The sequence below is a fragment of the Coturnix japonica genome, chromosome 12 (assembly GCF_001577835.2).
Source record: "Coturnix japonica isolate 7356 chromosome 12, Coturnix japonica 2.1, whole genome shotgun sequence".
NCBI lineage: Eukaryota > Metazoa > Chordata > Aves > Galliformes > Phasianidae > Coturnix > Coturnix japonica.
The window spans coordinates 5,944,185-5,970,212 of NC_029527.1; the positions used below are offsets into that span (position 1 = coordinate 5,944,185).

The 26,028-nt window shown below is 34.9% G+C and overlaps 1 protein-coding gene across 15 annotated transcripts in view; it reads right to left on the minus strand.

Moving 5' to 3' along the window:
* Window positions 1-26,028, minus strand: part of ERC2 (ELKS/RAB6-interacting/CAST family member 2) — a 369,824-nt gene that overhangs the window by 201,797 nt on the left and 141,999 nt on the right. For all 15 annotated transcript variants that reach the window (XR_001557961.2, XR_001557970.2, XR_001557967.2 and 12 more), the window contains one exon: window positions 20,969-21,104. Coding sequence is in view for 2 of the 15 variants with exons in the window: in XM_032447283.1 (XP_032303174.1) it covers window positions 20,969-21,104 (136 nt within the window). In the remaining 13 variants the exon portion in view is untranslated. The remainder of the gene's footprint in view (window positions 1-20,968; window positions 21,105-26,028) is intronic.

The following is a 26,028-nucleotide window of genomic DNA, read 5'->3' on the forward strand; positions in this document are numbered from 1 at the left end:
AATCTATGGTTTCATACATCAAGTAGACTATTTTTCATATACAGACTTAAATCTGGCTTTAAAAACTGTACGATGAATTGTAAAAACAGTTTAAAGTTATGATTGGCTGATAAAGTGAAACTCTACTCCATTTCACTTGGATTAGTGTGCAGCTGCAAGATATAAATTCTGTGTGAGAAACAGTACATTTTTTAATGCTCTTTGAATTATCATGTTTTTGCAAAATGAAAGACAACTGGTTTCATATGCAGGTAAGAAATATTGGCGTAAGGAATGTTATTTGATTTTAACTGAGTCATGTTGCCAGAATGCATGAAACAGCTGCATGAGCTGAGTATCTGCCTGAGGCTACAACTCCATTTCCCTCATCCTTTACCACCTGTCTGTGCTAAAGTTACTGGATGTTGGTAGATATCAAACCCCACTGGGATCCTTAACTATCACAATTGTGAAATGCATTCTCTGCTATTCTATTGATTCCTAATATTAACACATTTTCCATCAAACGAGACAGCATTATCACTGTCATTTGCAACACTTTTTGGTGAGTATGTAATAAATAATAAACTCAAACACAAACAAAATGACTAAAGCTAAATAGAGAGTGAGGCTAAACCCTTAGCCCAGTTAATTAGGCTTTTTCTGTTTGTCATATCTGAAAATTTACTGAATTTACTGAATGAAAAGGATGCTGCTCTTTTGCATCACTCTTTATCTGAGGGTAGCAGTGAACAAATAGCTAGTACAAGTAACACTAGGGGAAAAAGGGGAAAAGGTAAACAATCTCTCTGTTCTTGGGGAGGAAAGAAAAACAGGTAACAATACGGAGATGAGATTTTTCAGGGCCAAGTGATATTCAATTATTTTCCTAGTAACCCCAAATATTTGTAGATGACATTAGAATGCAAAGCAAAAACATAATTTCAAGACATCTTGACAAATTCAAGAACAGGACTGGGAAAAAAAAAAATATGATACATAAACAGGGACAGAAGCAAGGTCATAAAGAATTAATCAACTCCATAAGTCCAGGAAGAGAAATAATTGGTTAAGAAGCTGTCTTTTTCTACTAAAGAAAAGGATCAAAACATTAAGGTGACAAGTCAACAGTGTCATGTTGTTGCAAAAAACATACCATAGAAAGATGTATACATAAGAGCAATCCTTTTCTTTGGCTCTGATAAAATATCAGCAGGAGAACTGGATCCAATTTTATCAACACAAAGATGTGAACAAACTGGAAAGGTTACGAAGCAAAACAACGAATACAATAAGGAAAACAGAAAACTTAATCTCTGTGGTAAGATTTTAAAAGCTACAGTCTATCAACCTGAAACTGAGAGAAAACAGAGAACATAGCATTTAGTTTCAGATATAGGATATCACATTCAGGAGAAAGAAATCACTTTGTTGTGTCAAATGTAGATAAGACAAGAAATAACCAAAATCAGACAAAATGTGAGGTAGAATATTAGAGATCTTTCAAATTCAAGGGCTGCCCTGAAAGAAATACCTCCTATTTTATTATTTTGGCTTACTATGTTAGAAGCGATGGTGGTGGTATGGTAGTAGAGGCTGAACCTTCCCACCAATATCCCATCGCATTTTGTTGTTGTGCAACAGATAATAGCAAAGAGGCAGTCTGATATAATGGCATCTGACATGGAAGTGCAAAGGTGTGTAATTGAATTCCTCCTTGCAGAAAAAATGGCACACACTGACATTCATCTATGTTTGCTGAATGACTGTGAATCATACAGTGGATGCTGGCACAGCGAGGTGGTAGGTTGTGCATTTCAGCAGTGGTGGCAGTGAATGACAAGCTACATTCTAGAAAGTTACATTTTATGTGTGACATGCAGTCTCTTGTTAATTGCTGGTGAAAATACATAGCTAATATATAACTAATGGTGGTGAATATATTGAAAAATAGTGTTTAGCAGTTGAGAACATGCTGTATCAAAGTGTGTTACCATGCTCTTTGTCTCTTTTGTAGTTTCCATGGAAAAAAATAAGCAGTGTTACTTTCACAAGTATGTAGTATGGATAATGATTCATGAACAAGGCAATTATAAAAGTCACTAAGACCAAACTAGAAAACATTCTGAAAAATATCAGTGACATAACTCATCATCAGCACTAGTGATACAACATTCTTTCCAGTCCTACTTGTCTATGATTTTTTTATTTATAATATTTAGAAAAAAATCATATCTTATTTTCTAGCATAAAATGCACAGAAGAGTTGTTAGACAAGACGTTCTAGACTTGCTAAGAATGATTTCAAAAGAGCCTACTTCCCAACTTAAGACAGACAAGATTTTTAAAAACTATCTGTAGTGAGAAAGGGCAGACTTTCAGCAGAACTTTCATCTTGTAAAATATATTACTGAAGTGGGGGACCATAAATGCTATAGAGGTGAACTGAGATTGTTCGTCATATTTCACAGACCTAAGGGCATCTAAGGACATGGTTAGGACACAGGCTTAAAACCACAGAAGAGTAAACTTTTTTAGTATGAGATGTTAGGCTGTACAGTTCAATGTTCTGGCTTCTTCTCATCTCCAAAATGAGTGCCTTAAACATTGTAAACTAAGGAGCAAATCATTTACTTGTCTTTATTTTTTCATGCCCAAATTTTTTTATATTTTCCACTTAAGTTTTTGCTGATTGGGGTGAAAAAAAACAACAAAGGAGTAGATGGATCTTTTGTCTGATCCTGTGTATGAGTTCTTACATCACAAGTATTAACACACTTCAGCTGTATGAAGGAACGAAAGGACTGGTGCCAAGGCCGAAAGATTCATTATTTGAAAATTACAGAATCACAGAACAGTAGGTGCTGGAGAAGACCTCTACAAATCATCAAGCCCAACCACCTGCTAAAGTGTGTTCCCTACAGCAGGTCGCACAAGTTGGTGTCCAAGTTGGCCTGGAATATATCCAGACTCCACAACCTCTCTGGGGAGCCTGTTCCAATGCTCCATCACTCTCAACAGTAAAGAAGTTCTTTCCTGTGTTAGCATGAAACTTATTGTGATACAGTTTATGCCTGTTACTCCTTGTTCTATTGCTCCCTGTTCTATATGCCACTGAAAAGAGTCTATCCTCATTGAAATGCTCCCATATCTTAAATATTTCTAAAGAGTTATGCGATCAAATGCTGCTGCCAACAGCTCATTCTCAATTCATCAGGAAGGCATAATTATTATGATAATACTCACAGAGGGCAGTTGTGATTAGAGTTATATAACTTATTCCCAGGCTTCACAGATCAATCACAAAAACTGCAAACACGTTAATTAAAGCCAGTGCTGTGTGTGGCGCACAGCCTAATATTCATTATGGGCAAAAATCTGAAAACCACAGAGGTATGTCACAAAGGTTTCACTAATTCAGCATCAGAACATTAATAATGTAATGTATAACCTTACATGGAACCAAATAAAAGAAAATATCAGGTGAAAAGTACTTACAGATATGCCGAAATATAGATGTTAGGAAGAAAATTCTCAGCTATTCTTTGGCATAGAGTGAAGAAACCACTCTTGGCCAGATAACTACAGTTCTTAATCAACAAAGGATTCCAAAACAGAAAAAGTGAAAGTTGAATTCCTCTGTGCCTCTGTCTAAAATCAAGAAGGGCTATCAAAGAGTTAATGATAGGAACTAGGGAAAAAAAAAAACAAAACTGTACTTAAAAGCACTTGGCTGTTTCATGAAAATAAAATAAATATTTAGGAAAGAGTAAAATATATTATAAATTAGAAGGACTTGCAAGTATTATGGAGAGCAAAACGGTTATTACTGAACACCAAAAGACACAACAGGAGCTGGAAGTTTATGGTCTCACCACTAAACTGAAGAATGGAATATTTCCTACCCTTCAGGAAGACTATACTTCCCAGTGGCCAACTTTGTCTATAAATCAAGCTGTTTACAGAAATGTGTATTAGTTGCTTAAATACAGCTGTGAGTAGATAGATAAGAAGTGACAGATAATTTTGGGCCGCTGGTGTACAGTAATGTATATAGAAGTGCCATACTGTAAATCACAACATGCTGTACAACATATATACATTTTCCTTGACAACACTACAGTTGAAAACATATGAATACTATATCATTATATTCACAGATACTTAATGAAGTACAAGAAGCATACAAAAAAATCATACAAAAATCTCAAGAAACCATTTGTCTCTAAAGTCACTGAATCACAGTTGAGATGGGTCAAGAAATAAAGATATTTTAGATGCCATTTTGGATTTTTTTCTTGGAAAGTAAGGGACCAGTCGGCTGGATAATGGGCCTTGATGCCTAGAATTTGTTCTATGCTTTTACAAGCAAAAAGCAGCTTATATCCTGAAGTTGTTTTCATGTTGAGGAGATGATGTTGTAGAATGTGGGGGGGAAATAAATAAATAAATGAATAAATAAATGAAGCTCATAAAAATATTCTCTTTGTGCAGAAGCTTAAAGCTTTTCTTCAGATCTAAAAGCAAAAATATGCAAGCAAAACATATACACAAAACCCCAAAAAATCCTTTACACAGAATAGATCCAAGTATAATATTTTTAATCTTTATCCTACAATTTCAGATACTAAAGCATAAATTTTATGATGAGAAATTTTTTTTCTACAGTAATTTAAAATACAGAAATAGCTGGTAGTATGCAAAAGCATGTGAACCAGGAGCTCAGATTTATTTTATTAGTCTTCTATTATCTAAGTAATTGAGCAATTGACCCTTTATCCCCATACAGCAGTTAGAACACATCCTCCTTACATTTAAGTATTATTCATATGTTGAAAGACTCTTGAAGTTCTGAGACACAGCAGTACCATATGCATCAATTTTACTTTTACAACCCAAGAGCATCATTCAGTGTGCATTCCAGCTCCTTTTCACATTTTCAGCTTTTGCCTAATGATTTCACTTCTCCCACCAGCAACTTTATTGCCCAACAGAAATAACTTGTTCACCTTTCCCTGTCACTCGGGGAACAATTTCTTTCCCCAAAGTTCATTAAAACATTAATTCCACCTTTCTTAAAAACTCCATTCTGCCTAATCATTTTATCAAGCATATTTCTCCTTCCTCTAATAATGCAACATATTCAAGGTGATCGGTGACAGATCTTCTTTACATATGAACAGATCAATTTTCCTGTTAACACCATGATTTCTAGATATTTAAAAAAATAAATATATATTTCTGCTCTGCATATCTCAAGGATCAAAGAAAGTCACGAGATGATCTTTCATTTTACTTTTCAGATCAAAATTATTTCCATTAAAGTTCAAGTCTAAATTAATGCTTGATGAGGACAGCAGATGCTTAGTTCTTTAGTTATATGAGTTTTCTTGTTTCAGGTTTATGTTTGTTTGTTTTGTTCTGTTTTCATAGATACTTGGTAAGACTTACACCTGCTTATTTTTTAGCCTATGCCACATTCTGGCTATATGCAAAATGGGTTGGCAGACAGTTACTCTTGAGCCACATATCTAGTTGGATAGGTCAAATAAAGTTCCCATGATAGGGTTTCATTACAGTACTGATAACGATGCTTCACAGTAGGGAAACAGCTGGGTAACCTGAATCCCTGGCTAAGGAAGGAAAGAACCAACTAAAATCATGAGATTTATTTATGTCAGTTCCATGGGTAACTCAGACTCACTTACAGACCCCCTAGAGATAGAATCATTTCATATTTGGTAAATAATCCCAGGAGCCTTACTTCTACCTTCTTTCTATTGATTTTCCAAGGTATAAGCTTTGTGATTCCCATCAATAAAGCTGTTGTTCAATAGGCTGCAGCAGTAAGGAATCCAATCAGCTCTGACATACAGTCTCATCCACCCTACAGCCAAATGCATATGCCATTTCTAACATAATACTGCAGTTTTAACTATGTACAATGAGTAGAATGGTACATAACAACTTCCAAATTCCTTCATTACTATTGCAAAAGACGATACCAGTTTGAATTTAGTATGAAATCTTGATTCTTGATGCCTTTCCTGATTCTTCTAATAACTGTCACATTTCTCAGCCACACACACTGGACGGTATTAATTCCACTATCAAAAAAATCTACAGATTTCTGTTGGTGCCCTAATAAGTAAGGTATTTTCAGTGTTTGTCCAAATAAATTTCAACAAGTGACAGCATACATGAAATCCAAGAAAAAAACAGTCTAAACTGATGTACAGAGAAAGTTCAACCACAGAAGAGACACATAAAGCATATAAAAGAGTCTCTCTCCCTAATCTGTTTCAGCTATTGACTTACCATGGGAAGGGGAAAAATAAGAGCTGAAGCACTGCATTCCAATGCATTCAGTTTATACAGTTCTTTCTTTCAAAACAACTAGGAAAAGAGAAATGTGGCTGCTTATGCAGCATCCATAGAGTCAACACAATCTATGTTTCCTCTTCTCCATTGTGATTTTAAGGTTTTCAAGGGTCTTCGCTTTCTAGTTCCTTCTCTAGCCCATCTCCATAATCTACTGCAAGCCTCACTTTTCCACTTTTTTAATGAACAAAAGGCAAACAATTCTCTGTTGAGATCTATTTAGGAGCAATAATAAACCTCATGTAAATTAATGTTTCTTCAATACAGCATAACAAATTTCAATTTTAAGCTATGAACAGGAGATTTTCATCATGTGATTGAAAACAAAGATACTAAGCTCATAATTTTCAGATAAACACTTCACAGTTTAGCTAAGGATACTTATTTATTCCAGTCTACAAAACCCAACTTTAAAAATAAAACTATCATGAAACTGTACATATAGTTGTGATACTGTCAGGACTCCAAAAATTTTTCCAGATAACATCTTAACCAACACATATAATAAACTTCGGGAACACTAATTCTTCAAGATGAAACTTCTATTCACTGTAATATTTGGCTAAGGATAAAGTTTTCAAACCTCTATAATGCAGAAACAATCCCTTCCCTTACCTCATCTCCCCTTCCCTTCCTTCTATATATTTTTTAAATGACAGCATGAGTGTAACCAGGAAAATTTTTAGGCCAAAGAGAGCTTAAAGTATAATCAGTTTTGTAACCTTATAAATGGGGCCACAAACATGGCCTCTTAATAATGTGAAGAATATGTTTTTTATTTGACCATACAATGTAAGAAAAAAATAATGGGAGAGGAACTTGATAGTCTTAACTTCCCAAATCCCATACAGTATGTTTATCATTTACCACATGTATAGTGTCTGACATGCATACAGAGAATATGGATTTGAGTCTCTTTCTCAGACCAACAGCTTGAACATATTGCATCCCTCAGTTTCATGAGATCTAAACGAGGTGAAGAACATGCACCATTTACAGTAAAGACACAGCTGTCTTCATGGAAAACAGCATTTACATTACCAGAATCTAAGAGGTACCTGTTAATAAGTAGTAAAAAGAGGCTGAACTATATATTTTTTTAAACTGTTTAGTGCTTTGTGTGCCGTATTACGTCATTTCATGTTCTGAAATACACAAGGAAAGGCTAATAGATAACTAACATTATCATTGCCACAAATAACACAATATCAAATAATTCAAAAATGAACAGAAAAATGCCTGACCATTTCAGGTTGTATCTATAATTATTTGTTCAAACTCTGCTGTAATTAAAAAAAATAAGAGAAGGCATTTAAGCACTCATTTCTCACCTACTTATACACATAGAGTACAAAGATTTTTACTAAGTATATAGACTCCTATCCATTCACAGTTAGAAACAGAAAAGCAGCTCCGGCAAAAAGAGTAAAGAAACAAAGAAAGGGGAAAACCATTATGATAATTAGAGTTGTGTGAAACTTGGCTGTTATGGTATGTACAGTTGATCCAAACCTTTTCCTTGGCTTTGGTTCACATCCCAAATGTTGCTTTGACTTCTGGGCTTAAAGGAAGCCAAAAACTCCAAGTGAAATGTTGCCAAATCCAACATATTTTTGCAGGTTTAGGGTCAAAACCATGCAAACCCACAGAGTTCCTCCTACCATCATAAATCAGCCTAAGTTTGCCAATATATTCTTTTCTGTTCTGTGTAAGCTTTTTCACTGTACTCATCCCTGTAACACTTAAGCTTTTTGCCATCAGTACTGCATTTAGTAACAGGGTTACATAGCTTCTGTCTTACTGGCTTTCTTATTCTGTGAAATGTTTTTTCTTCTTTGTGTTTCCTCCCTTTATTTTTTGCTTTTTATTATTATTTTTAATGGCTTCATTTAATCTCATTTAATTTAACTCTTAAAATTGTTCTTTTTTCTACTACACAGTTTCATTTGCATTTGTCAGGAGACACTGTCAGAGGAATACTTTTTGGTCTCAGAGAAGATTACGTTAAATTGCACCCTGTTTCTCATTTTTCTTACAAACTTTATTTCCTTGTCTCAGAATCGTCTATGGGAAATTTTGGAGAAGTTTTACTTTTGTCCTAGGTTTCAATTTTCTTTTGCTACTAAGTGACATCTTCAACCAGAAAGTTTTATCAAAACCCTAAGCCCAAAATACTGAGATCATTGGCCTCAATGCAAAATAAGAATTCAATAGAGAGAACAGACAGTGTGTGTTTTAAAATCTACATTACAAAATCTGCTTTTCAGTATTCTGAAAGTTGTAATCACCTACCAGTTGACAGCTTCAAGCTGACTTCAACATTCACTTAGTTGACTCAAGAGTCAACAAATGGAAAAATAAACAATTCTATGCATTTTCTGTCCCAATGGAATTAAAAATGAATCTATGAGAACTTAGAAATAGAAAAGAATGTAAAAGCAGTCTTAAATTACAGCTTGAATAGGAAACTGTGAACATACTCCAAAGAGCACTAGAGCAGAAAAAGATCATGCAGTACATCTGATTCAGTCAAGATTTTCTCCAAGCATTTGATTACATATTTCTTTGTTGTATATTTTTCTTGATATTATTGTTATTGTTTAAGTGTGACTGAACTACAAGTCACATTAAAAAAAAATGCATTCAGGAGCTGAGCATGATCCACTTACTGGGGAGCAATCTGTCAAATCAAAACAGAGATTGGTTGCAAAATTAACAACTTAATTTTAGAAAAGCTTTGTTGCTAACATACTGTATTTTGCCCACTAATTCTCTTGTTTTTACAACAATTTCTCTTAATCTGTCCAATGCAGACATAATAGATACAAGTATTTTTCCAGAACTTACCTGCAACCTTTTTGAAATCAGATGGCACAGTAGACAGTGCCCAGCCCTCTGATAAAAAGGAAACTTTAAGGAAATTACAAGCAAGATTCTGGAATTCACTGGACTTTAGAACGACCGCAGACTTGTTATGCTCAAACAAGAGAATGAACTTGATGATTTTTTGAGGTCCCTCTCAATGTTAATTGTCCTCTGATTCACTGATCTTATAATGATGTTATTTTTAGTGTCAGTAATTGCACAATCTCCACTACCATCACCTCGCCATATATATATATATATGATGCATCTTCCAATAGTTTTGTTATAAAAAAAAAAAATAAAAGGTTCCAGAAGCAGAAACTCCCTGAGCTACTTTTCCATGAATACCAGAGAAATTTCTTCCATTTTGACCTCGTGACCTTATTTTCTGAAAGCAGCCTTTATATGTCTTGATTATCTTTGGCTCTATGGGTTCTCTGGCAGGCTTCCGGCTTCTGACACATTGGAAAATTACTAGTTTGAATGCATTTCATGACTTACTTACTTCTTATTGTGTTTCTTGTATTTCATGGTCTGCCTATTTGTGCTTTTCAAATCTCACTTCCAGGTTTTACGATTCTATTCTCCTCAACTGGACAAACATCAGTTTTTTGAAGGATGCTTTTTTATTATTTTATTTTTTTGCTTTTGCTTTTGACAGCTTCTTTTATCCTGCTGCTTAACTACACTACTTTCCACTTGGTCTTCCTGAAGTAGTTTTTGATAGGTGTTATCCATTTCCTCTGTGCCCGCAATAAAATCTTCCTTAAATAGCCTTCATGATGCCTATAAAGATCACGTTCTCTTTTGTGATCCTGAAGCTTTTACTCGGTCTTTCAGCTCCAATTAGAGGTACTTCAGTGATACGTGGAATTTCTGGTAGGTGCTGTCTGGCTAGAATACTGTGTGGAGATAGAGATAAAAATATACAGTCTCCATAAAGTTTTTTTCTTTGCCTGCATTTAAAGAAGTTCTTCAGAGTGAGTGAAGGGTTTCTACTTTTTTTTTATCATTATTTTAAGGTTTTCTACATGAAATAACTTGTTCAAACCAGCAGTACGGTCAAAGAAACTATCTGCATCATATGCGGTAACTCAGCTAGAACTATGTTTTAGGTTCCCTGTCTCCATCCCTTTCCCCTAGATGGAGGTAGGCCCTCAGCTGTCAGGAACTCATCTTCTTGGGGGTACTTTGCAGCCCAACACCCCCCAGTCCTGCCCCCATCTCTCACTTCTCTTGGCTGGGCTCCCCCATGGCCCCTGAACCAGCCATGCCCACACTGTGGATGGACCCTGTCACCAGCACCCAGCTCCACTGACATGTTGAGATCTTGTGGGTCTATGCCTCCTTGTGAGGGCAGACCTGATGCTTGAGGGTCCCATGCTCCTCCTAATTCCTGAGGCAACAGCTTTCCTGTGTCACCCTGAGGAGTCTGGGCTCTGACCTCCCCAAAGCCAACCCTCTGCTAAGCTGTGGACTCCTCAGGGAGACTGCTCAGTTAGCTACAGGATCAACAGGGGGAATTCTCAATGGCAGCTTCAAACAGCAACAGTCCCCCTGACAATTGTGTCTCTCCTATGATACTGAGCTGGCTCCAAGGACATATGCCACCACCTTTTTCCCTGTAACAACTCATTGACATCTCATATAAATAACTCATTTCATCGTCAGTGCCTGTTGACTCCAGACCTCCATAACATGGAAGAACATAACTGGTTTGGGAGGGCTTCTGTCAGGACCCTGAAGGCACAGTCCTTGACAGCACTGAATGGCATCACTGCCTCAGGCCACAGGTCCCCATCTCTGCTCAGCTGCATGCCATAAGTCCCACAGCCCCAGACCCTGCAACATCAGAAGCTGTTTCTTTTCCAGGTAGACTAGACTGCTCATGTTTTACACTATAAACACAGATCTTTGTAGTCTATAAATATTCATAGCAAAGCTTTCTAGATAGGAAGCTATTAGGTGAGGTTTCACATGGTAACTGTCTATAATTTTTATGCTTATTTTACATTTTTGGGGGCGGAGGGTGGAGGGAAGCATTTAAGATACTTAATTATTTTAGCATTTATCAGTTTTGTTTAAAAAAAAAAAGTGAACAAAGCCATCATGCATACAGGACCAATGCCTGTGTTGAAAACATGAGAACCAGACAGCAGTTATCCAGCAGTCTTTTCTAATATCTGTATGAACAGAAGTAATGATATTTGCTAGGACTTGGCAGCCAAATTCTCTCATAAAAGAACACCCAGACAGAAAAGCCAATCTTGACAAACTCTGCATTTGATTGTGAAAGGACTTTCTCACAAATTACAATTCCCATCAACAGATCAGATGTAAATGATGAATGACAATGGGCTGTTTCCATTTGCGCTTGAGATCTGCTTTCCTAATGACCTTCTAGGTTTATTTTTGTCTGCACGAGGTTGGGGTTTTTTTATTATTTTTCTCTTTATGTAAGAAATCTTTGTCTTACAAAATGGTGGCAAAATTCCCATTAACTTTACTAGAGCCAGGAATTCATCCCATATGCAGGAAAACATGAAATTCTTTATTCAAAATGAAGGGACTATAGCACTTGTGACACACTGTTCATGTTGTTAAAATGTCACTTTGAAGTTTTTTGTTTTTTGTTATTTTGTTATTTTTTTTAAAGAGGAGGCAAAAGGGTGGAATCACATAGACCTGGCTTTTATCTATGACATAGCCTCTAGATAGTCTTGTTTATTGTTCAATTATCTGCTTGTCTCGATAATCCAGTTTAAAAAAGAAAAAATTGAATCCATTTTAAAAGAAAACTGAGACACAAATGGCAGTGCTCTTTTTCTTCATATCCAGCCATTATAGCCCATCCACAGGGAAGGGATTAGTAGCGCTCCCTAGTTCCTTCAAATTCATTAATACAGTCTGCTTCATCTTTTACAGGCTAAAGACCAATCCCCTGGTCAGAGACACCACTATGCTCTCACTGGACCAAAAACTGCAGTACATTCATTTGCACTAAGCACCTCAATCAGTAACAATTCATTAGTAAGCATTTAGCATTAAGGACAGCTTGCGTAAAGCTTTTTATTCCTTATATTACATTTTCTTTAAATGTAATTGCAATATGCTTTCACAATAAACAATTCAAAAAAAACTTTTCTAAGTTAGAACAGTTCTAAACAAGATCACATACAGAAGTATCTTCAGTTCCATCCACTTTCTAATCTGTAACATAATAGCACAGAAGGCTATTACAGACCACTTTTAATGAGAGAGAATTGGTATAAACCTGCCTTACTAGCAATCAGTGAAAATAATTCTACACAGGGTTATGTCAAGCAGAAGTATGAAACTAGTTGGAGCATACCTTTTTTTGCACCCAGAATTTTAAACTTTCAATAAAAAGTAAACTCTCCACATAAGAGTGTAAGCCGGTAAGCTACATGTGCAACAAAATATCTGGATATATTTTTCTTTCATTTGGGAAAAATGAAAATTAAAACTGCAGAGGTAATATTTTAAGCAATGCTTAAATTGGAAAATCTACGCTCATACAAATTTTCATTATGCTGCTTTTATGTTATAGTGTTAAACCCTCCTATATTCATCTTATATTGAAGACAGCTATACAAATAGGGTCAGACATTTTATTGCAATTTCACTTTGCAGAATTTCAATCTAAATCATTGTTTTTGTCATTGATTATAATTTATGTAATGCAGGGTGTTTAAATACATAAGTTAGTAAAATATTAGACAAGCTATAAGTCAATGTTGAAGTTAAAAATGAACTATACATGGATTGCTATATTGGACAGTCATGTGCTGAAATACTAACATCTATTATAATGAGGTTATTGATGTAGAGTTGACATATGACTTGATTTGCAGATGCCCTACTGACTAACCTTTTGCAACTATATCTCAGTGTAAACTTGTGGTAATTATTGCTGGGTAGGGAGAGTTGGTTTAACTGAACTGTTTCTTTTGATGCATGTTGAATGTGATTGCCCCCTGGAGACCACAGAAGTCCCACATGTGTGAGTTATTACATAAACATTGAAGGGGGGGGTACGAGGGGGGGGAGGTCGTATCACATTAAATTTTTCCTGTTTCCTATTGTTGCAATTTTGGTTTTTTCCAACACTTTATTTTTTCTTCCAGTGCTTCTTCACACATGCCCTCTCCAAATAACAAGCAATTTATTAAAGTGCATAAGAGCATGTTATTTAATCTAAACATTAAACCCATGTCCATAATTGTGTTTCACAAGTTACTAAATATACTATAACATTATAATTTAACTGCAAATCAAGATATCCATGTTCTATTCTTGGGTGATCAAGTCATTGGATTCATGTTACTTAAACAACACTGAAAAATATTTGTGACTTAACTGTAAAAAGTGAAAGAGATTTTTAAAAAACTCAGTATTCGGACTTTGGATATGGGATGCATTAATACCTCTGTAATAGCACAAAGGTTGCATTAACAAACATACATAATGTTCTGTAATACCATGTACTTGGTTAAAAATCCGCAAGTAATAAACGGGGGAAGTTCTGAAAAATGGAAGTAGTGCTATCTTGTTAATAAATGTACAAAGTAATACTCCAGACAAATGTGGGGACGTGACCATTACACATCAAAGTTGCACTGATGTTTTACCTACTGAACATTTATATGTTATAGATGGTTAAAAGAACGTAGCACAGAATGCTTCTGTCAGCCGACCAATTATGACAAAGAAGAAAAGGTTCAAGAGACTGTGAGTCTAGTAGAAACTGATCTTTACAGGAGATTTTCACAGATTGTCTACTGGGACATTTTATAACAAGAGTAGTTTTGGCTTCTGAGGATTACACCGCACAATGAAAACAAATGTCAAAGTAACTCCCCAAAGAAAAAAACACTTCTGGTATTGATCCTCAGACCTACCAATCAACCCTCCTGCCCACTGTAGACTTTCAAATACTTTTCTTCATCTGAAACCTTTTAGAAATATTTTCTTCAACATAATCTTAAACTACTGGCTGAAGTTCAACACACATTTCTGCAACACATATGGAATTTATCCACAACTTATGGAACTTTCACAGGCCAAGAAAAGAGAATTCCTAACTGTCCACCCATGTTTAGATTCTAAATTTACATGTAAATTGTTTTAGAAAACTAAATATAAGTACACTATCTCTGTCTTATTTGTGTTAATTAGTCTGATGTTGTTAGTATGCAATTCTAATCTAGTACTCATTTTTTAATAAATTACACTATGCCATTACAGGCATATTTGTTTTTTCCACTACTCTTTACCAAAATGTCAGCTCAAAGATTTCTTATAAATTGGTTATCAATGCACAAAAAAAAATTAGTTCAGTGAAATTAATTTTTTCAGAACATCTATTAAAAAAAGTATATTGAGCTACATGAAAATTTCTGCTTGCAATTTTCTTGCAATTCCTGACTTTTGCTGGATATGCACAAGAAAAAAAAATACTCCCTGAATGGTGTGAAATTTATAAACTATGCATTTTGCTGAAGACTGAGCATTTTTGAGGTTTTAGATATTAGTTACACTCTGTCTTGGCAAAATCCAGCTATAACTAAAGAAGCAGAGAAACACCAAAAGTACCCACGAACATATCACTAATGCATGCAGTTTTAATCTGCTGTGCTTAGTTCTATTTGCTAGTATATAACTCTTACTTCATAAGGATAAATCAATTTGATATGTAACACTAATTTTTATTTTTATTTATTTATTTTACAAATTAAGCTTCAACTTAACCATTCAAAAAGAAAATTTAGAGTCCCCATGGAGCCTAGAATTTGAAAACAGAGATATCTAGCAACATGTTTTGGTTTTCAAGCAACTAATGGAATTTAACTGTACAGATGTCCAATAGCTGGAACAAACATATTAAAAGAAAAAAAAATAAAATGAAGAATTACAAGGAATTATCTGATTGTAGATATCTTTGCAAGAGGTAAGACCTTCACAGGCCTTTTCTCATTTCTTTGAACGAGGCTGTACAAGCCTATATTGTATCTCATGTGTATGTTCTAAGGGATAAACTGCCAATAAAGCAGAGAAAGGAAAATTCAGAGTCACTTATTTCCTATTTACCCTCTGCTCACAGCTGCATGAGTAGACATCAGTTCTACTCAGAGCTGTTACACACACATACAAACTGGAAAGATCACAAAAGAATGGTGTAAAGAGCAAACAAAAAAACAACAATTAAAAAAAAAAATCTTTTCTCCTTCTTCTCCCACAACAACTAGTCTTCTGAAGATGGAAACATACAGGATCATCTAAATACACAGAGCTACTAAAGCTTTCCAGAAAGGTATAGGCCCAACTTTGAATGCACACTCAAACTATAATTCACTTTTAATTCAACACCTTGTGATTTAAACCTCTTAAACTGTTGGGCTTTATCTCTACATATGTACTTCAGCACTAATAAATATTAAGCTGCATGTTTGTTTATGTAATGGATTCTCTCCTGCCCCCTGTACATGTCACCTAATCACACTATGTCTGTCTGTATAAGTCACAACTGCTTCCTCTGTCTCTGAACAGATAACACCTCTGTCCATTTTTCTTTGCAAGACTGCATCTCACTTCATAGCATCCTCTTTTAATTAGTATTCCAAAGTCTTTGAGATAATGCAACAAGATGTGTGCATTATGAAGAAAAAATACAAATATAACAAATGAACATCAGATATGCCACTCATTTAAGCCATGCTTCTATTCTAAGAAACACAGACACAGCATATGGCAGCATGCAATGACCTCAATGTATTTTGCATTTCTAGAACTATTTCATTTATGGAGATGAAAATGTATGCTGAAGAATAGAGTGAAAAATAGACAAATGCAATGAAGGCATGTGAAATCTCTAGGGAGTATTTTAGCACAATACCACAAATACTCATAAGGAAAAAATCAGCAGTGATATCAGTTATCCAGATTTTCTATCTCTTTTTGTAAGGCTCTTTTCCAATCACGCTTTATGCATCACCTAAGACTAAATTTGTTCTTTACTGAAGAGCTATAATTTTTGCCTTACACCTCAGTATGTCCACCAGCAAAACAATGATCAATTGCTGGACTCAGTCTAAACGAGTTAGATGGAAAATGTACATGTGTACACAACCTGTTCCATGGTACTTCAGGATCCAAGCATTGATCAAGCCGCCCATATTTGATATTTGAAATCAGAGAGCTGCACAATGTCTTACTCAAAAACAATCATTTAGTGAAAAGTGGCTTTGTAGCCTGTGGACTGCTGCCCAGAGAAAATATGGGCTACCAAAAAGAAAATTTTGACAAGTAACCCAAGCTTTTACAAGAATCAGAGATTTTGCAGATATGCCAGAACAAGAAAAACTGGAACACACGGAATCTTTTTAATTCAGAGTAGAATAGAGCATTTTTAACACTCTTTCCTGACTCATTCTTGCACCTCCCGTATAAACCTGAATGTATGGGTCAGTTTGCACAAAGTTTCCATAGAACAAGCATTACCAGACATCATATAGATCATATAGATATTGAGTGTTATAGATAATATATATAATTGAGTGTTATAGATAACACTCAATTCACTCATTAAATTGGTATATTTACAAAAAGTATAATCAGACCAAAGAATTCACTTAGTTTCCTTTGAGGCTTTTTGATGAGGCATAAGGCAGCACTATTTTATTGTTGCTTTCGCTTTTGCTAATATTGTAGGTCTTAAGATCCAAATCAAACCCAAACCCTCTCAAGTTATTTATCTTATCCAAATGTTTTCTTTCTCATTCTGTTTAGAGCATTCTTAGAATTAACATTTTCTATACAAGAATCAGGAAAAACATGTTTCAGTAAAACAGACCAGCCTCACATCTATGACATTTCAAGTTCCTTCAAAGAGATTTGTTTGGGAAGTTGTGCACAATTTTATGACACGTTACCCCCATGTTACTTAGCTCTGCATTCCTCAAGAAAAGCTTATCATTCTGAGATAGACAGAAAAAAAGAGAGAGAGAGAGAAATGAAGACATGTTAGATACACCGTTCTCAAAAAGCTTCATGATAAAGTGCTCAAGACTCAGTTCTCCCGCAGTGGTGCTTTATGTAATATATGACCATCATGTCTGGCAAGACTTCTACAGGTCTGCCTTTGATTTGTGGAGGGAAAAAGCTGAAAACCTCATAACTATTCTTCATTCCCAAGAATTAATCTCAAGTCTGGCTTCCTGGTGTTTTCAATTTTAAAGAGATCCAAATAACCCCCCAAAACCACACCTGAAACATCACTCACAATTATAGCTGATAGATGAGGGAGACCAAAGTGAATTCCCTCCCCAGGCATCCCAGAGCACTCTCCATCACAGCAGCAACTCTAGAGTGCTCGGAGATGTGGTGATCTGAGACTTAAACTTATCCTGCATGGGCTGATGCTAGGATATGAACTAGCTTTGAAATGCTTTTACCTGAAAAGATAGTATAATGTATGTTAAATATACCCAGTGCAATAAGCCTCAGGAACCAATATATACTATTGAAACTTCAAAGGAAATAGAGAATTCTCAAATTCTTCAAACCCACCAGAAAGCGAGTGGACTGCTGAATGTGCAGAGCTTTGGTCCATAGCTGAGCTGTACAAAATGGATGGCACTTCAACTAACTTCAACTAGATCGTTCCACTTTAACCCAAATAACTCCCTGAACAGTCCATGCACAATATACTAGCTTTCTTATATCTCTCCCAGTACTTTAGAAACAGGGATTGAGATTTGGCAGCAGTAAATGTAACTTGACAAACTTAATCGCTCTTCAATGGTCAGCTGAGCTTATCACACTTAGCCAAGAGGGAATACAAGCATTAGAACAGGCTAGAGAAATTTAGAGTATACTTAACTCTAACGGCTCAATACATCTTTCACAGATGTAATAACTAAACTGTAGACATGAGCACTGTGTGTTATATGTACCAATAAGCACTGCTAGAAGGTACTAGAAGCAGTTAGAATAAAATGTGGCCAGATACCTATAGTTTGCTAAATTCAGTATTTATTAAAATATCAGCTAATTTTATTTTTTATTAGTAGATAGATGCTACTCCCAGAAACTAATCTATTTTTCAATGAATATAATACATCTCATACAATGCGTCTCCTCACAAATCTTACCTCACTTAAATTTGTAGATCACTATTTTGTTTAACTCTATATATTATTTATAAACAGAGATTTAATATCAAGTACTCCATTCTGCCAGGTTATTTATTTAGTCAACTCTTACATCGTGATTTGAGTTCTGTGTATGTTCAAATCACTATGAAATTATTTGAGACACTTGTTTCTACCTGTTACAGGAGTAAACCTTTATCTTATGCCAAATACTTCAGCTAGTTTTATTGTGACCAGATTCAAAATTGCCCTAAAATGACAAGCTCTATACACCAATCAAAATCATAATGAAATCCAATAGTACATTTGGTCAGTTATTTTAAAAGCACAAACCTATATTTTAAGAAATACTTTTTAGGTATTTCAAGAGATACTCCTTAAGCAACATAACAGAGGTCTGTTATTCATTTTGTTGGAGTTTTTTTAAACAACTCTTATGAAAAATTCCTTTGTATACCAAGGCTAATTGACTTGAGCTCAGTTCCCCCATTCCTTCTTACAGCTACTGGAGGATGAGCTGGGGAATGCAATGCACCTACTGATAGGCAGTAGCAGCTGGAGTCCTCCCCTCCTCACTTTTACAGTAGCTCAGAAAACATAGAATGGATCACAACGCATCTATACTTACGTTACTGAAAGTAAGAAGCTAAAGTACACAACATTAAAACAACATTTTAAGGCATAGCAACAGAGTAATGAGAGTCCTTATGTATCTGCCTTTTATAAACTGTTATTAATGGGCAAAAGAAAGGAAATGGCACAGGGGAGCTTCATACCACACGGGCTTTTTCTTTCTAAATTCAGTCTGTTCAGCCATGCTGCTTCTATTTGGTAGACTCCTTCCCATTTCATGGCTTGAAAACTCCAAGTTTAGCAGTTACATCAAAAACCGTAGGACTTTTATTCTCTAGTGATCACACTGCTCTGACAAACTTTCAAAATATTAATGAAAAAATAAAACTCTAAGCTATTTGCATTGATGATCCACATTAATTACAAGTATATATATGCTCAGCACTGAAATTTAATTTTTGATATATATTATCAGCCCAAATAAGTTCACAAGGTTTAATTATTATATCACATGCATTGTAATGCAGCAGTATTTAAGACTAGGACTACAAAGTATGAAAACATTAAACCAATGCATAAATAATGCATTATTTCCTGAACTTGATTCTGACACTACAGTTTCACCAACACAAGCCTGAAGAGAGGTGTAGTGTTAAGTCCCCCAGTTTTGCATACAGGAACACACGAGAAATACAGTACTGCATGAAGGATGTGGGGGTCAAATTCCATCTATTAGAAATTTTCCAGAAACCCATTATATTAACCAGATCAAGCCAAAAATGATATATTGCACTGCATATTAGACTTACCTATAAACAAATGGTACAGAGACATTGCTGTTTTTGACAGAACTCAGTATTTCTTATGTTTCTATTGTCAGATCACAGCAGTTTTTGAGTCAAACATCAAACTCGTTTTGTGGTCTTTAATACAAATTCCCTAGTAAGTAATGTATCATTTAACCACATCAGCTATTTATTGTTCAGTTTGAATACCTAAATTCTAAAACTTACAAACCATAGAAATTCTCCTAGAACACGTTTCAATGTATACCTTGGAAAAAGGAGATTGAAAAAATAAAAATAAAAAAAAAATTTTTTTAAGTAAAAAGAAAAAAAAAGTTGCTTATGATGCTGTAATAACAAAGAATTTGCCAGTGAAGACATCCACATCTATTTCCAGGGCTTTTCTATGTTTAAGTTAAGATTACTCCTATCTTATACGCTCAAGTGAAGATTCTCAGTTCACCACTTCCCTACCTGGTGGTCTAAACTTACCATTTTACCCCTCTCCACCTGCATAGTTAGTAAGATCAAGTCACACTTATTAAATGATCTGAGTATACAACTAGACCATAATAGCCCGGCTGATACAGAATTTCAGATATTTGAATTTAATGTGAAGAGTTACATCCAGTAACTGAGAACAGGAAGGAGATCATGGGTCTCAAATGTTCTTGCTTTGAATCTCCATACAGCAAAACATGGTAGAATTTGTTATACAGTTCAATGATCTTGGGAAAACAAAACTGTATTTTGCAGTCTTAATCACCTGGGTATGTAAATGTTCACCCTATAAAAATAAATAAAATTCAGAGCATGCTGCTATTTTATATACAAACATCCTGAAGACTCATAACCGCACAGTAACATAACCAGCCAACATATTACAGTTTGTAAAATACAGAAAGCATAATTATCCTTCTAATTTTTTCTTTCCTCAAAACAAGCTAGAATGAATTGCTTACTTGCTTATAAACTAAGAAAAATATAATCTTGATGAGGAGAAGGTTTCAAGTTCTATTCTCTTTTTTCCTCACCCCGAACACTAAATATTTAATGGGTAGATCCAGTCATTAGTTTATCCTCTTGGTAGGAGAGAAGAAAACCACCAGCTCTTTGCAGAAAGAATCATTAGATATGAAGATATGGAAACTATATTTCAAGATTCTAGAACATAATTAAAGAGAAATTGTATTGAGTAGATTAAAAACTTACTTGTAAATGTTGAGAGTTGTCTGTCATATTGTCCTCTCGTCTACGAACTTCTTCCAACAGCTGTGCATTCTTTTTTTTCTCCAGTTGCTGATTGTGCTTCAGATTGGCAACCTTCTTGTTTTGGTCCTTCATGTGTCTAAGAATTGCATGTACACATACATTACTATTAATGACTGCAATGACATTTTTTCACTATAAACCAATTTATGACTATGCCAAAGGGCATTAATTCATCAACTTATGGATGTATTCCTAGTGTCAGATTTAAACAATTAAACTTTACCTTGTTTTCAGTCTGACATAATGAAAGTGAACCAGCTTTGATGTCGTCAGATTATATAATGGAAAAGCAATGATTGTTGCCTACTTTGTTCCTTTTTGATCATTTGCACACAAACACACATACATGTTTTTGGAAAAACTGTTGCAGCAGAGGAAGATTAAAAAGCAATTTTTTTTTTAGTTGTTTTTAGTAATTTGAACTTTAATAACATAACAAAAGATGAAGAACTAAGTTTATAAATAAGTTATCATGAAAATGAAACAATCTTCAACACCGTTCTATATTTTCTGTTAAAACTGTTCTGAAGAAAAAAGGTATTTTGTTAATTTGCTTAAAAGTTTACTTATATTTTTCTCTGGGTCTTATTCATTAAAATACGAGAAGTAATATGTGGCACGTATCTTGTTAAGAAAGAAAACAAGCTAATTCTGCCTGGCAGGAACTGGAAGAAATATCCTTGCAGTAATACATTCTACCTGCTTTGATTCTTAGATTATTTTCTCAACTCTCCTTGACTTTGAGGAATTTGCTCTCTTTTATCTATGTAAAAATAAGGTCATGTGCAAATTCCTAATGAGATCTACTCACTAATCCTATTTTGGCAAATTAAGAGAATATTATTCAATGCCCAGAGGACCATTGAAAACATTTCTGTTGCTTCCACGTTAGAACTTCCAATGAAAAATGAAGTTAGGGGACATATTTCTTCCATTGCTTTCATTACAGTAAAGAAACCAGGCCATTTTATCTTTACTTCTATCACTGGTTTCTTTGTCTTAACACAGATTCTTTCATTAATTATTTAAACTTAAAAGTTCATAATGAGTCTCCAATTAGTAAATACTGCCATGGTACCAAAGATCCTTAGAAGACATTTCACATATAAATGTTGTTGATGTATTATGCTACAGAAAAGGCGATTTACTTCTATTTCTAAAAAAAACGTATCTCCAGGTTCCTTGGGGGGGGGGGGGGGGGGGGGAAGGAAGCGGGTAAAATGGATATAAATACCAAAAATATTTGCTGCCTTAAACAGTTCAATAAATTTCAATCAAGAACTGCCATGGGAATTGTCACAATGTTTTATGAACAGGGATGCTGATACCAAATTTATCTTTGTGAAACATCTGTGAAATTAAGTGATTCTTACATGACCTCAATACAGGCTGCAATTTGCGGAGAAATAATCTAAAAATTCAATTTTTTTTTCTGCCAAGGAAATTCCAGAAAACCTGGAATATGGCCTCAATACCTTTACATACAGGAGGCTAGATTGATCTAATTTCACCCCACTTAAATACAAAAATGTAGTTTTTATTACTTGTTTACTTATGGCATCTTAAGCTACACAATGTGACATAAGTAACTGAAACACACGTGTGAAAATACTCTATGGAATTTGATTTCCTAGCAGACAATTTCCAACAGAGGACATAGAAATGCAGCTTTTCTCTGAGAGCTCCAGAATGGAATGTGATGTTTTAACAGACTCGTCATTATTAACACAGAAATTAACAAAATATGGAACAGAATCATACAGCATAATAAAACATTCAGTGAATATAAGGCCACAAGTGCACTCTTCATTTACCAAATCATTCAATTTTTTGAAAGTTTCAGCACAAACCTGGGCAAAGAAAAATACTGATCTTTTCTGAATACAGTACAGCACTACTATATTAAATATACTTGAAATGTTTTTATTTTATCTTAAAAGTATCCAAAAAATGGGCTATAAACTTAGTTCAGCCTCCTGGAACCACTCATAAAGTATGCATGGAAATCAGATCACAACAGAATGAATGACATGGATTAATAAAAACAGGTAAAATTAAAGAATCTACAACAAGCTCACAGACAACTGTTTTTTAAAGTATGAATTCCTCCATTTGAAAGATAGTGTTACAGTCTTTGTATACATCTATTAGGATATACACAACTACTACAGATTATAATAAATAATCTAAATAGAGTAGATTTACTCTGCCTTCGTGAGGCCCCAGCTGGAGCACTGTGTCCACATCTGGGGCCCCTGATACAAGAAAATACAGAGAGGCATTGGAGAGGGTCCAGAGGAGGGCTACAAAGATGATCAGAGGGCTGAAATACCTTCCCTACAAATACAGGCTGAAGCAGCTGAGGGGTGACCTCATTGCATCCTTCAATACCTAAATGGAGCTTATAAACAGGAGGGGAGCCAACTCTTTACAAGGGTAGATAATGGCAGGACAAGGAGAAATGATTTAAGTTGAAGGAGGGAAGATTTAGGTTGGATAATCAGGAGGAAGTCCTTTACCAAGAAGGTGGTGAGGTGCTGGAACAAAATGCCCAGAGAGGCTGAGGATGTCCCTGGAGGTGTTCAAGACCAGGTTGGATAGATGCTGGGATGCCTGGTCTAGTACTAAATGTGGAAGTTGGTGGGCTCTGCCTACAGCAGGTGGGTTGAAGCTTAATGATCCCTGAGGTCTCTTCCAACCTAAGCCATTCTATGATTCTATGACACAAAAGGATAATCAGCATAAATAGATATCTATGTCATCCCAACACAGATGTTTTACTTCATGGCAAATGGATGCAGAGAAATGCATCCTTAGGACAGTCATGTTGTCTTTATTTTTTTGTTGTTTTTTGTAGTGTTTTTTTTTTAACCCTAACCCTAACTCTACCAAAAGAAATTTACCTTGGTTCTTAATAGAAACAAGATAAATTGACAAGCAAAATTGTGAGTAAATACATATATGAATAAATGGCAACTAAATCTGAGAGCCTTGGCATCAAAAATCCTAGTAGAAAAGTGAAGACTTAAATCTTTTTCTTTTTTTTTTTTTGTCTGGTTCTTGCGGGAAAAGATACAAAATGATCTCACAGATCAGTCTACAGTTTATTTAATTACTTTATTCCAGCTTTTTAAAACAAATATTAACATTTAGTTTTTTGCCTGTATGCAAGTATCTTTCAGACTTCATTTCACAGTAGTGCATAACTGTCGTCTACAGTCAAATGCTTTCATCTCTCTTGACTATAGAAAGTCATGTTATTTCATTAAATTCCCAGCTTTAATTAACCACCTGGGTACCTTGGCCAAAAAAGTAGGTAATGTCAGCCAAAACCAAGTGTTACATGCTCAGCATAGCCTTTACTCTATTTCATCAAGACTTTTTTTCCTAAAGCATCCAAAAAATGCAGACATATGAAATGCTCCTAAGAGCAAAGTCTATAATATTTTCTGAAGCAACCTGTCTCTGTAATAACTGTCATAATGTTAAAAAGCATTACAATGGGACCAGTTGTCTGAAAGTCAACCAAAAAATTCTCCAGCATGCCAGGAATATGTGCACCTCAGTCTTAGTTTCACAACAAAATATTCAATTAACTAGCATAATACACATATAGAAAATTATATTAACAGTGCTTTTCTTCTTTATAATCTTAATGGAAGGAAAATGAAAAAAAAAAAAAAAAAACCAGAATACAATAAATTTGGCAAGGAAATAATAGAATGTTTTCAACAGAAATAGAAGTTTAGTAAAAAAAAAAAATATGAAATATAACACTTTAGTAAAGGCAAGTAATTTATACCAAGTATGAAAATCTGAAAAATATGGTTTAAAATTTAATACAGAAAACAAATCTTAAATAGTGATTTTCACCTAGGTGTTCATTAGAAAATATCTTAGCACCAATGCTTGCAAATGCTATTTTCCTTCCTAACAGCTCATATTTATCCTTTCTCCTACACACTTGCTACATATTCACAAATGATTCACATATGATAAATTGTAGATTATCACTTTACAAGGCACTCTTGGACTCAGCAGCTCATCACACAGACAAACTGTTACTGTAAATCCTGACCAGGTGAAAGACTGTTCTGAACTACTTGTACATCACCCCAGTAAGGCTCAGCAGAAATATTTCCAAGAGCTCAGTTCTTACTATCTTAAAAATTGAAAAGACATAGATTCCAATTTGATTACTAAGTAAAGACCAAAACAATAGAATGAGAATTTGTTTCAAGAAAATTTGTTAAAACTCATATTCAACTCAACTGAAAGACAGAACTCCTACTAAGGTAATGAGCACTGGAAAAAGAAGAAAAAAAAATCTAGTCTAGCAGACTGTAAAGATCACAAGAGGCATCAAGAGGTTTTCTGACAGACACATTCCTACCACAAGTATGCAATGGCTCTGCTTATTCAGTTGTACCCCAAAGATGGATTTGTCTGTGGAAAACAGGTAGCATCAAGATAAGAAAACATATTCAGGAGAGGATGAAGTTTTGATATTACTAAGAAAACACTAATGCATAAGAGACAAGGATCACTGATCTGCTACACACCTTAGAGACAAGGTAATCAAATGTTAATTTTGTCTTCTCTTACTGAAGAAGAACATTTAGTCTTCTTTCTGACATTCACCTCAGTCTGAGATTATTGCAAATCCCATGTCGCTGTTCATACCCCCACCTCCAAGAGAACTGAGAAGCACCCTCCATGCACTTTCTGCGCTCATATAAAGGAGCAAAATCAAGATGACCAGCAAAAACATTGGGTTAAAAAAATCACCCAAAGCAAACAACAACTTAAAACTCTCCAAATGATTTGGTTCCTACATCATTAATTTTCAAACTGAATGCAAAAATTCTGTAATGCCCAGAGTTGCCAGTTAGCAATGTAAATGAATTTTAGTATATATAATGTTTCATTACATTCTTAGCTCCATTTACCAGTGTATGACATGCTATTTTAGTTTCAAAGGAGCAAATCTGCAGCCCACA